This window comes from Lolium perenne, chromosome 6, assembly GCF_019359855.2.
Source record: "Lolium perenne isolate Kyuss_39 chromosome 6, Kyuss_2.0, whole genome shotgun sequence".
Classification (NCBI taxonomy): domain Eukaryota; kingdom Viridiplantae; phylum Streptophyta; class Magnoliopsida; order Poales; family Poaceae; genus Lolium; species Lolium perenne.
In genome coordinates this window covers 66136849-66150020 of record NC_067249.2, presented here as the reverse complement: position 1 = coordinate 66150020, position 13172 = coordinate 66136849, and the positions used below count along the sequence as shown (strand labels likewise).

The 13172-nt window shown below is 45.9% G+C and overlaps 1 protein-coding gene across 1 annotated transcript; it reads left to right on the top strand.

Moving 5' to 3' along the window:
• The first annotated feature begins 10225 nt into the window (after positions 1 to 10225).
• On the top strand, positions 10226 to 11953 carry LOC139832415 (uncharacterized). Its single transcript, XM_071822172.1, has one exon. The coding sequence runs from the start codon at positions 10310 to 10312 to the stop codon at positions 11951 to 11953; it is 1644 nt and encodes a 547-aa protein (XP_071678273.1). The 5' UTR covers positions 10226 to 10309.
• Positions 11954 to 13172: the final 1219 nt, after the last annotated feature.

Sequence of the window (13172 nt, the reverse complement as noted above, 5' to 3'; positions counted from 1 at the left end):
GCAAAAGGTTCCAACCTTGCCTTGGTGGTCAACTCCGTTGAAGAAGTGATTCCACAAGAATCTTATAGGGCATCTTGGAGTATGACCTATCCGGAAGATTTGCAATGCCACTACCATGATCACATGGCCTTCCATGCAAAATCCTTTTGGGTTGATCCCTCCAAGGCCAAGGAAGACAACATCAAGAGGAACAACAAAAATGGGTTCACTAGCTTTGGTCCAAAGACAAGATCATGCTACAATTGTGATGACAAGCGCCACTTCATTGCCGAATGCCCCTATGAGAATAGAGAGCTTCATAATGGGAGGCTCATTCCCAAGGACAAGAGCAAAGACTCAAAGGGCAAATATTCAAAGCCCCTCAACAAAAAGTTCTACAACAACAAGACCAAGAAGGGCAAGAGGCCCTCAAGAGTTGTGCTAGTAACAAGGGAAGAATATTCTTCCGATGAAGTTGAAAGTTCTAGTGGTGATGAAGATGAAGAAAGCTCAAAGGAATTGGCCGCCATCGTCACCACCAACACACCCTCTTCATCTCTCTTTGAATCTCCCAATGAGAACCCTCATATCAAGAATGCACATTGCTTCATGGCAAGGTCCTCCTTGGACACACCTATTGTGCTATCAACTCAAGAAGAGTATACCTCCGGAGATGATGATGTTGATGATGAAGAAGATGCAACCTCTAATGGATTGGTCGCTCTTGCCTCCCTCTCCACTAACTCTTCATCACCAAGTGAATCCCCCAATGAGGTCATTCATGTGGAGGAAGAAAGTTGCCTTATGGCTAAATCCTCCGAGGTATCATCCCCTAACCCCTCTATGCCTAACTTATCTAGTGATCTAGGGATTGATGATGCTAGTCTAAAAGTGAAACAAGAAATGCTAGAGTTTGATGATTTCATTCTTAACCTACAAGGTAACACTAAGAAGCATGTTTCAAGCCTCATGGTTCGTATAGCGCAACAAAGTGATATGCTTGAGAAAAAGGGTCAAATAGAGAGAGAAGACTCTCTTGAAATCCATGCTCTTAAAAATGCTCTTGAGGAAAGTCAAGAAACTATAGCTTCTCTTGAGGAGAGGCTAGAAACTCTTGAAGAGCCTCAAGATAAAATTAACAAGCTCACAAAAGCTAGAGATCTTGCTAGGGCTAAGTTTAAAGTGCTTAAAAAGGAAAATGCCCAATTTGAGGTTGATCATGAGAAACTTGTGAAAGATCTAGATGAACTAGACAAAGCTCATGAAGCTTTGAAGAGTGAATACACTCTCTTATCCAAGTCTTATGAGCAACTTCAAATTAGGCTTACCTCATATGATGTGCCTAGCTCCTCTACTCCTTCATGTGATCATGCAAATGTCATTGAGGAAAATGCTAGGTTGAAAGATGAACTTGCTAGGACCTCCTCTCCCCAAAGTAAACTTTCCTTGGATGATCTTTTGAGTAAGCAAAGGTCAAACAATGGGAAGGAGGGACTTGGTTTTAATACCAAGGCTAAAAAGGCAAATAAGAAAAAGACCAAGCCCGCACATGAGAAAGCTAATGGTGAACCCCGAAAGGGCAACACCATTAATGATGATGGTGCGGGAATAGATAACCCTCACTATGTTCTCTTTAAAGATTATTATGGTGATGTCTATGCTAAATATGTTGGTCCTTATGATGGTTATGTTGCTTGGTCTATTTGGGTTCCAAAGACCCTTGTTGCTAACAAAAGAGGACCCATTGAAAAATGGGTACCTAAATCCAAGAATTGATCTCATGTAGGACTATGCCGCCGGAGGTTCAAAATGGGTACTTGATAGTGGATGTACAAGTCATATGACCAGCGGCAAGAACCTCGTCAAGGAGTTGAGGCCTAACATAAATGATATCACCGTCTCCTTTGGCGATAATTCTACATCCGAGGTATTGGGTTTTGGCAAGTTTGTGGTTGCACACAACATTACTCTTGTGGATGTCATGCTTGTCAAAACCCTTGGTTACAATTTGCTTTCCGTTTCCGCCCTTGGCAAGATGGGTTTCGCCGTCTTTATTGATAATGATATTGTGGTCCTCTTGTGGAGCAAGACTCTAAAAGTCGCATTCGTTGGGTATCGCGAACACAACTTGTATGTGGTGGACTTTTCGGGGACCACCACGTCAAGTGCGATGTGCCTATTCGGAAAGGCGGACGTGGGTTGGTTGTGGCATCGCCGCCTAGCCCATGTCAACATGACAACTTTGCAAAGTCTTCACAAGGGGAACCATATTGTGGGACTAATGGAAAATGTGTCTTTTGCCAAAGATCGTGTTTGTAGGGCTTGTGTTGAAGGCAAAATGCATGACTCTCCGCATCCAAGCAAGACCATCATCTCTTCCAAGAGGATCTTGGAGCTCCTTCATGTGGATCTCTTTGGTCCCGTTACTCATGCAAGTCTTGGTGCGAAGAAACATTGCTTGGTGATTGTCGATGACTACTCAAGATACACTTGGGTCTACTTTCTCAAGACGAAAGATGAGACTCAACAAATATTCATTGACTTTGCTACCGAGGTGCAACGCCAACACAACCTCCTCATTATGGCAATAAGAAGTGACAACGGCTCCGAGTTCAAGAACTATACACTCAATGATTTTCTTAGTGATGAGGGGATTCGACATCAATATTCCGCTGCTTACACCCCTCAACAAAATGGTGTTGCGGAGAGGAAGAACCGGACTCTTATGGATATGGCAAGGTCTATGATGGCGGAGTATAAATCCCGCTATAACTTTTGGGCCGAAGCCATCTCCACCGCTTGTCACTCCTCCAACCGGCTCTATCTCCGCAAGGGCTTGAACAAGACTCCATATGAAATACTCACCGGGAACAAGCCTAACATCTCATACTTCAAGGTGTTCGGGTGTAAGTGTTTCTACAAAATCAAAGGGGTTCGTTTGTCTAAATTTGCTCCTAAAGCTTTGGAGGGTATATTTGTTGGTTACGGTGCCGAATCTCACACTTATAGAATCTTTGATGTATCCTCCGGGATTATCATTGAATCTTGTAGTGTGAAGTTCGAAGAAAATGATGGCTCCCAAGTGGGGCAAGTTGATGTTTGTGCAGGTGATGAAATACCTCAAGATGCCATAGTAAGAATGGGTGTGGGATTTTTCCGCCCCATTGAGGGACACGGTGTGGCGTCTCGGGAAGGACTATGCTCTACCACGGTGGAGCCCTCATCTTCTCAACATCAACAAACCCCATCAAGTGAAGCAAATGATGCACCAACCCAAGAACAAGAACAAAACCCTCCCTCTAGTGTGCAAGATCAAGGACAAGATCAAGGACAAGATCAAGGTCATGATCAACCAAGAATTCATGATGGTTCCGACGAGTATCCATTTGATATTTGCTCCGCACCAAATGATGTCCAAGATCAAGCACATGATGTTGAGCACCCACAAGAGATTGTAGTTGCTCAAGTTGAAGGTCAAGACGGGGACCCAAATGATCAAGTTGATCAAGTGACACCTCCAAGGCCAAGAAGAACCAAGGAGGAGATCGAGGCCCGTCGTCTAGCAAGAAGAGAAAGGCAACTTGAGCGTCTTGAACACACACACGACAAGGTTCTTGGTGATGTAAGGGCAAAGGTTTCCACAAGAAGGCAATTGGCTAATTTTAGCAACCATCATGCTTATATCTCCTTAGTGGAACCCAAGAAAGTATTTGAAGCCCTTGAAGATTCGGATTGGTTGGAAGCTATGCACGAAGAACTCAACAACTTCAAGCGCAACAAAGTGTGGACTTTAGTAGAGAAGCCAAAGGGGTGCCGCAATGTTATTGGCACTAAATGGATATTCAAGAACAAGCAAGATGAGTTTGGGAATGTTGTGAGGAACAAGGCAAGATTGGTGGCTCAAGGTTTCTCTCAAGTTGAAGGGATTGACTTTGGAGAGACCTATGCTCCCGTGGCTCGCCTTGAGTCCATCCGTATCCTTCTTGCTTATGCATCGCATCATAACTTTAAGTTACAACAAATGGATGTGAAAAGTGTTTTTCTTAATGGTCCTTTGCATGAAGAGGTATATGTTAAGCAACCCCCGGGGTTCGAGGATCTCAACTTTCCTAACCATGTCTACAAGCTTGATAAAGCACTTTATGGTCTCAAACAAGCTCCTAGAGCTTGGTACGAGCACCTTAAGGAATTGTTGGTAGACCGTGGGTTTGATGTTGGGCTAATCGACCCCACTCTTTTTACTAAGAGGGTCAATGGGGAGCTTTTCGTTTGCCAATTATATGTTGATGATATTATATTTGGCTCTACTAACAAAGCTTTCAATGATGAATTCTCAAAGCTTATGACCGATAGGTTTGAGATGTCTATGATGGGAGAGATGAAGTTTTTCCTTGGTTTTGAGATCAAGCAATTGAGAGAAGGAACCTTCATCAATCAAGCAAAATATCTCCAAGACATGCTCAAGAGGTTCAAGATGACCGAGATGAAAGGTGTTGCTACTCCTATGGTTACCAAATGTCATCTTGCACTTGATCCCAATGGTAAAGAGGTGGATCAAAAGGTATATCGCTCCATGATTGGATCCTTGCTTTACCTTTGTGCATCTAGACCGGACATAGTGTTGAGTGTTGGTGTGTGTGCAAGGTATCAAGCTTCTCCTAAGGAGAGTCACATGATAGCTCTCAAGAGAATCTTTCGATATTTGGTTGATACCCCAAGATATGGTATTTGGTACCCCAAAGGCTCAAGTTTTATTCTCAATGGGTACACCGATGCGGATTGGGCGGGAGACAAGGATGATAGGAAATCAACCTCCGGGGCTTGCCAATTTCTTGGTAGGTCCTTGGTGTGTTGGTCATCTAAGAAGCAAAATTGTATATCTCTCTCCACCGCCGAAGCCGAATATGTTGCCGCCGCAAGTGGATGCACTCAATTGTTATGGATGAGGCAAACTTTAAAGGAATACGGTGTCATTTGTGACAAAGTGCCTCTATTATGTGACAATGAAAGTGCTATCAAGATTGCCTATAATCCGGTGCAACATTCAAGAACGAAGCATATTGAGATCCGGAATCATTTCATTAGGGATCATGTTGCCCGGGGTGATATTGAGCTTATCTATGTTCCTACCAAAGATCAACTTGCCGATATATTCACGAAGCCTCTTGATGAAGCAAGGTTCACTTATTTGAGGAATGAGCTAAATATCATCGATTCAAGGAGTATAGCTTGACCATCTTGCAAACACACCTCCGTCTCAAAACTTTATTTGGTTTAGATGTAGGCATGGAAATAGGGGGAGTGCGGTTTAAATTATTGAGCTATCCCTCCCCCCATAATGCCAACATTAAGAAATCATTCTCTTTATATCATATGATGATATGTGAGCTTCAATGATGAGTAGTGGTTTTTGGGCCCAAGATATATCTTCGCGGTGCCATGCCATAACACTCATATATGGTGGCCTAGGCCACCACACTCTTCTTTATGAAGAGTTGGAGTAATTTGGATCTTTATTGGACTTCATTTGCCTATCTTTTGTTTTTAGGGGAATTGGCTCAATGTTTGGCTTCTATTGATTTGCTCCTTGCAAACTTGAGTTCATATTACCATACCCCTCTTTGTGTCCATCCTAAGCCATTCTCTCACCCCTAAAACATTCTATATCTTGCACAAGCTCGTCTCAAAAAATGCATATCAAAATTGTTTGTTTTAAGAGGGTGTCTTTTTTTTTAAAAAAAAAGGGGGATTTTGTTTAACAAAAACAGCCTACAAAAAAAAACAAGGGGCGGGGGCTGGCCGACCCGGGTCTGACCAGGCCGGTAGTACCGCCTGGGGCCTGGCCGGTACTACCGCCGGCCTCGGGCCGGTGCCCCCAAGTGAGGGCGGGTCGAGCCCTGCTCCCCAGTCCCTCCCCACTCGCCCTTCCTCTCCCAGGCTCCAAACACCCAGCCGCCCGACCGCCCCTGCCGACCCGCCGACTCCCTTGCTCCCCCGGCCACTCTCCGGCCCTCTCCGGCCGGATCGGATCCGTGGGAGCCTTCCCCCACCCCTCCTCCTCCATGGCTCCCGGTATTAGCCTCTCCCCCCGTGTATTTTGCTCGTATTTTTGGCTCACATGTGTGTTGGTTATTGGTTCTACATGCTTAGATTTTTGGCTAAATCTTACTCTAAGAGGTTGTATCTATTGCTGATCTATGTCCTCTAGTATGTAGCACCGTTAACCTCTACTATGTAGCATTTTTTTTCTACCCATTGTGTGTGGCCTTATTTTTTTTTCTCATCATGCATGTGTATTTTGGGTCAAAATTTTGTTAAGTTGAGATGAGCTTGTGCCCTTATCCCATATTTCCCTCGGCTCTGTTCGTCTATTTCACAGGTGCTAGTCGGAAGAGGAGAGGGGATCCGCCCCTTGAGGATGATTTTGTTGAACAAGATGAAGTGTTACCCCATGCCACTACTGCGCGTGGTGCTTCTTTGGCAAATAAGAAGAAAGGGAAAAAGGCTATTGAGTCCTATGGCAGCGTCCGCCTTCATGCATTCATGGCTATTCGCACCGCTAACCCCTATTTGGGGCCTCGGTCTTCTCGCACCCACAACCGCCACTTCTACACCGAGGTTCAAGAACGCATATTCAATGAAGTATATCCTCCCAACAAGGTGAAGGTGGTTGATCAACGGTATATCAACATTGACCATTTGAAGAAGGATGCCTACTTTCATGAAGCTCTTGGTATTTGCGAGGAGTTTGGGTTGCTTCCCATTATGACTTTCCAATGCAACTATGATCCTTACCTTGTGACTCAGTTCTTTGCCACAGTCTATTTTCATGAGGATGACGCTCACTCCATCACTTGGATGACTCGTGATGAGGTACTCACTACCACTTGGAGCACCTTTGGACAGATTCTTGGCTATCCTCTTCCGGAAGATTGTGAACATGACAGTGATAGTGGTTGGAGGTTTCATGGGCATTCTAATGCAAGCACCAAAGATGTTCTTGAGCCGCTCTATATGCCCGGTCGATGCAAGCTTGGATTCACTTTTGGTCTCCAACCCGTCTATGATATTATGCTTCGCATCTACCGTGAGACTGTTGCCGTCAAAGTGGGTAATGTTGATGAGATCCATTCTTTTGTTATTGACTTGATGCTTCAAACTCATCTCCGAAAGGGCAAGGGTGTGAAGATGGATGTCATGGATTGCCTGTGGAACCAGATTTTCCTGCGTATGGTTGAGAAGAGGTCTCCTGCCTTTGGTCCCTTCATCATGAAGCTTATTTCTGAGGTGTGGCGTCAGAAATTTGAGGGTGCCATTCTGGAACCATTTTCTTCACTCACTGTTCATAAACGCAAGAACCTTCTTATCAAAGATCATGAGCTCCTAGATTCTACCTCAGCCCCAAGAGCTCTCCTTCTGCCTCGGCGGCTCCTTCCGCCTCAAGACCTCCTCCTTCAGCAGGTCCTGCAGATCCTTCCACTGATCGCCGGTTTGCTGGCATTAGACTCCTTGATGGTTTTACTCCTCATATGGCCCTTGGGGGGCCTCTGGCTCACTCCGCATATGATCCCATGCTCGAGCCCTCTTGGTACACCAAACTCAAGATCAAGGTAAAGAAGACCTTCTGTCTCCAGCTGGATATTCAGGAGCGCATGTATGACGCCTATGTGGCAGAGAAGAAAGCTCGACGCCGTCAGAAGAGCATCATGGCAAAGCTTGGTGTGGAAGTGTCTCCTCCAGGATCTGAAGAGAATATCCTTCCGAAGCCTCAGTGGATTTCTGCTCATAGCCAGTGGTCTGATGGCGAGGATGGTCCCTCCTATGATGTCGACTCTGATGTTGCCGAGGACTTCCTTGATGGCTAGGGACGGTAGCATCGCTCTTCAACCTTTTTGGCATCTTGATGTCAAAGGGGGAGAAGAGTTCTATTAGGTTCGGGATTTGCATGAGAAGTCACAAGCTTGCGTTTTCTTTGACTCTTTATGCTTGTGACTTATGGTTATCTATTGTTGAGAACTACTTATCTTGTTTTATGCACCTTATCTATGTGTGTGAGACATAGGGGCTATCTATTTATGTATGAGACATTATCTATCTATCTATCTATGGTAAAGACTAAGTGAACTTCATGTGGTATGATCTCTAAACTCAACACTTGTCTTTACTCACATATGGTTGTCTCTTCTCTGTACAAGTGATGAATTTTTTTGCTTACTAAGCATCTTTGCACTTGTTGGTGATTCATATTTACTTGAGTAGTTTGATCCTAGATTATGTGCCTCTCATTCAAATGTTAATTCTATTAGATGCACATGTCTAGGGGGAGCCTTTTATGCAAATCTTATATTTTCTCTGCTCAAATACTCTCATCTTTTGCAAATCTTATATTGTCATCAAGAAACCAAAAAGGGGGAGATTGAAAGATCATATCTCATTTTATATGTAGTTTTGGTGTTGATGACAATGATAATATATGAATATTTCGGTTTATAAGATTTGTAGGTTATTACATTCTCTAGATGCTTTAAGAGTGAAGAGTATGCAAGATATTGGAAGAGAAAAGAAAGAAAAGAAGAAAGAAAGAAATGAGAAGGAGAAGAGAAAGAAGAAAGCAAAGAGAAGAAGAAGCGGGGGCCTGGGCGGTACCGCCGGCCTGGCCACGGCCGGAGGCTCCGGCCATGGTACCGCCCATGGTACCGGTGGCGCGGGGGGTGCCTCAGTAAACTTCCAGGGGGGTTGGAGCCCCGGCGGTACCTCGGCCGGTACCCCGGCCGGAGGCTCCGGCCCCCCCCCCCCCTCCCGGACCGAGCACCTCTGCCACGTGGCCTCCTCCTGATGGGCGGGCGCGCGTCGCCTAGGAGCGGTAGTACCGGCCCAAACTGGCCGGTACTACCAGCCACCCCTCTCCAACGGCTGCAACGGCTGTTTCAGCAGCCTCTATTTAAAGCTTTCTTCTCCAATGTGCTAGGGTTGCTCATTCCCCCTCCAAAAAGAACATACACCATTGTTGAGCCATCAAGAACATCAAATCCATCGGATCTCCTCCCTCAACCACCCAAATCCCTTGTGCTTTGGAGAATCGAAGGAGAAGACCCCGATCTACATCCTCACCGAAGCGTTTTTCATTTCCCCCTCTTATGCTTGAGGGCCCCCTTGCTAGTGTTCCTCTTTGGATCCCTAGTGGTTGTTGTTGATGTATGCTTGTTGAATTGTTGTGTTGCTACAGATTTGGGAGCCTCCAATTTGGTTGTGGATGTGTGCCCCAAGAACCTTGTAAAGGCCCGGTTTCCGCCTCGAGGAAATCCCTTAGTGGAAGTGGGCTAGGCCTTCGTGGCGTTGCTCACAGGAGATCTGAGTGAAGCCTTCGTGGCTGTTGGTTTGGCTTGCGTAGCAACCACACTCCTCCAAACGTAGACGTACCTTCTTGCAAAGGAAGGGAACTACGGGAATCATCTCCGTGTCATCGCGTGCTCCACTCTCGGTTACCTCTATCCCACTCTATCTCTTATATATTGCGTAGCTATATCTTGCCTAGTTGATAACCTTGTCATATAGGTAAATTCACTTAGTTGCATATCTAGAGAATTTACCTTTGTGTCAAGCCTAAATTGAAAAAGAACTAAAAATTGGTTAGCACCTATTCACCCCCCCCCCCTCTAGGTGCGGCATACGATCCTTTCAACCGTGGGGTATTATCTTGCCAACAACATCTATCCTTCGTGACCGGCATTTGTGAAGACCATTCAACATTCAAAAACAAGGGATGAATCTATTTTTCCAAGACTCAAGAAGCATGTCAGGAGGACATTAAGATTTGAGAGAGCTTTTGGTGTTTTGCAAGCTTGGTTTGCAATTGTTCGAGGTTTTGGTTATTTATGGGAAAAGAAGTCCCTCCACAGAATCATGACGACATGTGTGATTCTACACAAAATGATCATCAATGATGAGTAGGACATGGACTTGGAAAATTTCTTCAACAATGTTGGTAACCATGTCAAATCCAAGAGGAACCCATACCGGATCCAAGCTCTCCTCGAGAAGTATCGGCAAATTGAAAACATGTGAACTCAGACCAACTCCATAATGATCTCATTGACCACTAGTGGCACCTAGTTGGGGCGGGGGGATAGTCTCCCTTTTTTTATTCCATATCTGTTCATATGTAATTTGAACCATCCATTTCATTTTTGATCATTCTTAATTTATTTAATTATTTGATTTGAACTTTAACTCCGCCTATGTTGTCTCAACATAGCCGGTCCCAAGCCCGGGTAAAGGAGGAGGGTTGTGATAGGCGGGGCGAGCCAACGTAAAAAACCCAGCCACTCTTATGGAGATGAAACCCAAAGGAACCTCGTTGGGGCGTAACCCTCTTAGCGACGCGCCACATCGGAACCCGTGTGTGGTGTCAAATGGGCAAGGGCCGGGCCGTCACCCCCTTGGTGGCGCGCCGTATCTTGATCTGGATACGGTGATAAGTGAGCAAGGGTCGGGTCGTCGCATCCTTAGTGGTGCGCTGCACCGACGCCCCGGTGTAGTGAAAAATGAGCATGGGTCTCCGCATTTGACTCGACGAGTGCGGAGGGTAAGGAAGTTAGCCGAGCCTAGGAGGATACACTTAGGTAGCTGGAACGTAGGGTCCCTGACGGGTAAGTTACGGGAGTTAGTTGATACGGCGGTGAGGAGGCGTGTTGATGTCCTATGTGTCCAAGAGACCAAATGGAAGGGACAGAAGGCGAAGGAGGTGGAGGATACCGGTTTCAAGTTGTGGTACACGGGGACAACTTCGAACAAAAATGGAGTAGGCATCTTGGTCAATAAGAGCCTCATGGATGGAGTTGTAGACGTCAAGAGGCAAGGGGACCGGATGATCCTTGTCAAGTTGGTTGTTGGGGACTTAGTCCTCAATGTTATCAGCGCGTATGCCCCACAAGTAGGCCACAATGAGAGCACCAAGAGGGAGTTCTGGGAAGGCATGGAGGACTTGGTTAGGACGGTACCTATTGGTGAGAAGCTCTGCATAGGAGGAGACCTCAATGGCCATGTGGGTACATCTAACACAGGTTTTGAAAGGGTGCATGGGGGCTTTGGCTATGGCATCAGGAACCAAGAAGGACAAGACGTCCTGAGCTTCGCTCTAGCCTATGACATGGTCGTAGCTAACACCCTCTTTAGGAAGAGAGAATCCCATCTAGTGACGTTCAGTAGTGGTCTACACTCTAGCCAGATTGATTTTGTCCTCTCTAGAAGAGAAGACAGACGCGCCTGCATTGATTGTAAGGTGATACCTAGAGAGAGTGTTGTCCCTCAACATAAGGTGGTGGTTGCTGACTTTCGCTTTAGGATCAGTGTCCAGCGGGGTAAGAGTGCCAAAGTCGCTAGAACAAAGTGGTGGAAGCTCAAGGGTGAGGCATCCCAGGCTTTCAGGGAGAGGGTTATTAAGGAGGGCCCTTGGGAGGAAGGAGGCGATGCAAACATGATGTGGACGAGTATGGCGACCTGCTTGCGGAAGGTCGCTGTAGAGGAGTTTGGGGTGACTAAGGGAAGTAGAAGGGAAGCTAAGGATATCTGGTGGTGGAACGATGAGGTCCAGAAGGTTATTAGGGAGAAGAAGGACTGTTTCAGATGCCTATATCTGGACAGGAGTGCAGCTAACATGGAGAAGTACAAGGTGGCGAAGAAGGATGCAAAGCGGGCGGTGAGTGAAGCAAGGGGTCGGGCGTATGAGGACCTCTACCAACGTTTAAACACGAAGGAAGGCAAAAGGTACATCTATAAGATGGCCAAGTTTAGGGAGAGGAAGACGAGGGATGTCAATGAAGTCAAATGCATCAAGGACGGAGAGGATCAACTTCTTGTGAAGGATGAAGCGATCAAGCGTAGATGGCGGGAGTACTTTGACAACCTTTACAATGGAGAGGTTGAGAGCTCTACCATTGAGCTAGACGACTCCTTTGATGATACCAGCATGTGACTTGTGCGACGTATCCAGGAGTCTGAGGTTAAGGAGGTGTTAAGGAGGATGAAAGGAGGCAAGGCGATGGGTCATGATGGTATCCCCATCGAGGCGTAGAGAGGCCTTGGAGACGTAGCGATAGTATGGCTAACTAAGCTTTTGAACCTCATTTTTCGGTCAAACAAGATGCCCGAAGAATGGAGGCGGAGTATTTTAGTACCAATCTTCAAGAAGAAGGGGGATGTTCAAAGTTGTACTAATTACCGTGGAATCAAGCTGACGAGCCATACTATGAAGTTATGGGAGAGAGTCATTGAGCACCGCTTAAGAAGGTTGACAAGCGTGACCAAAAACCAATTTGGTTTCATGCCTGGGAGGTCTACCATGGAGGCCATCTTCTTGGTACGACAGCTGATGGAGAGATACAGGGAGCAAAAGAAGGACCTTCATATGGTGTTCATTGATAAGATACCTCGGAATGTCATGTGGTGTGCCTTGGAGAAACACAAAGTCCCAATAAAGTACATTACCCTCATCAAGGATATGTATGATAATGTTGTGACAAGTGTTCAAACAAGTGATGGCGACACTGATGACTTTCCAATTAGAATAGGGCTACACCAAGGATCAGCTTTGAGCCCTTATCTTTTTGATTTGGTGATGGATGAGGTCACAAGGGATATACAAGGAGATATCCCATGGTGTATGCTCTTTGCGGATGATGTGGTGCTAGTCGATGATAGCCGAACGGGGGTTAATAGAAAGTTAGAGTTGTGGAGGCGAACTCTTGAATCAAAAGATTTTAGGCTTAGTAGAACTAAAACTGAATACATGAGGTGCAGTTTCAGTTCTACTAGGGACGAGGAGGGAGAGGTTATCCTTGATGGGCAGGTGGTACCGGAGAGAGACACTTTTCGATATTTGGGGTCCATGTTGCAGAAGGATGGAGATATCGATGAAGATGTGGGCCACCGAATCAAGGCTTGTTGGATGAAGTGGCGCCAAGCTTCTGGCGTACTCTGTGACAAGAGAGTTCCACAAAAGCTAAAAGGAAGGTTTTATAGGACATCTATCCGACCTGCGATGTTGTATGGCGCGGAGTGTTGGCCAACGAAGAGACGACATATCCAACAGTTAAGCATAGCAGAGATGCGCATGTTGAGATGGATATGTGGCCACACAAGAAAGGATCGGGTACGGACTGACGATATACGGGAGAGAGTTGGGGTAGCATCGA

Excerpts from the sequence above, each read along its gene's own strand:
- LOC139832415 (XM_071822172.1), top strand. The coding sequence starts at position 10,310 with ATGGAGATGAAACCCAAAGGAACCTCGTTGGGGCGTAACCCTCTTAGC.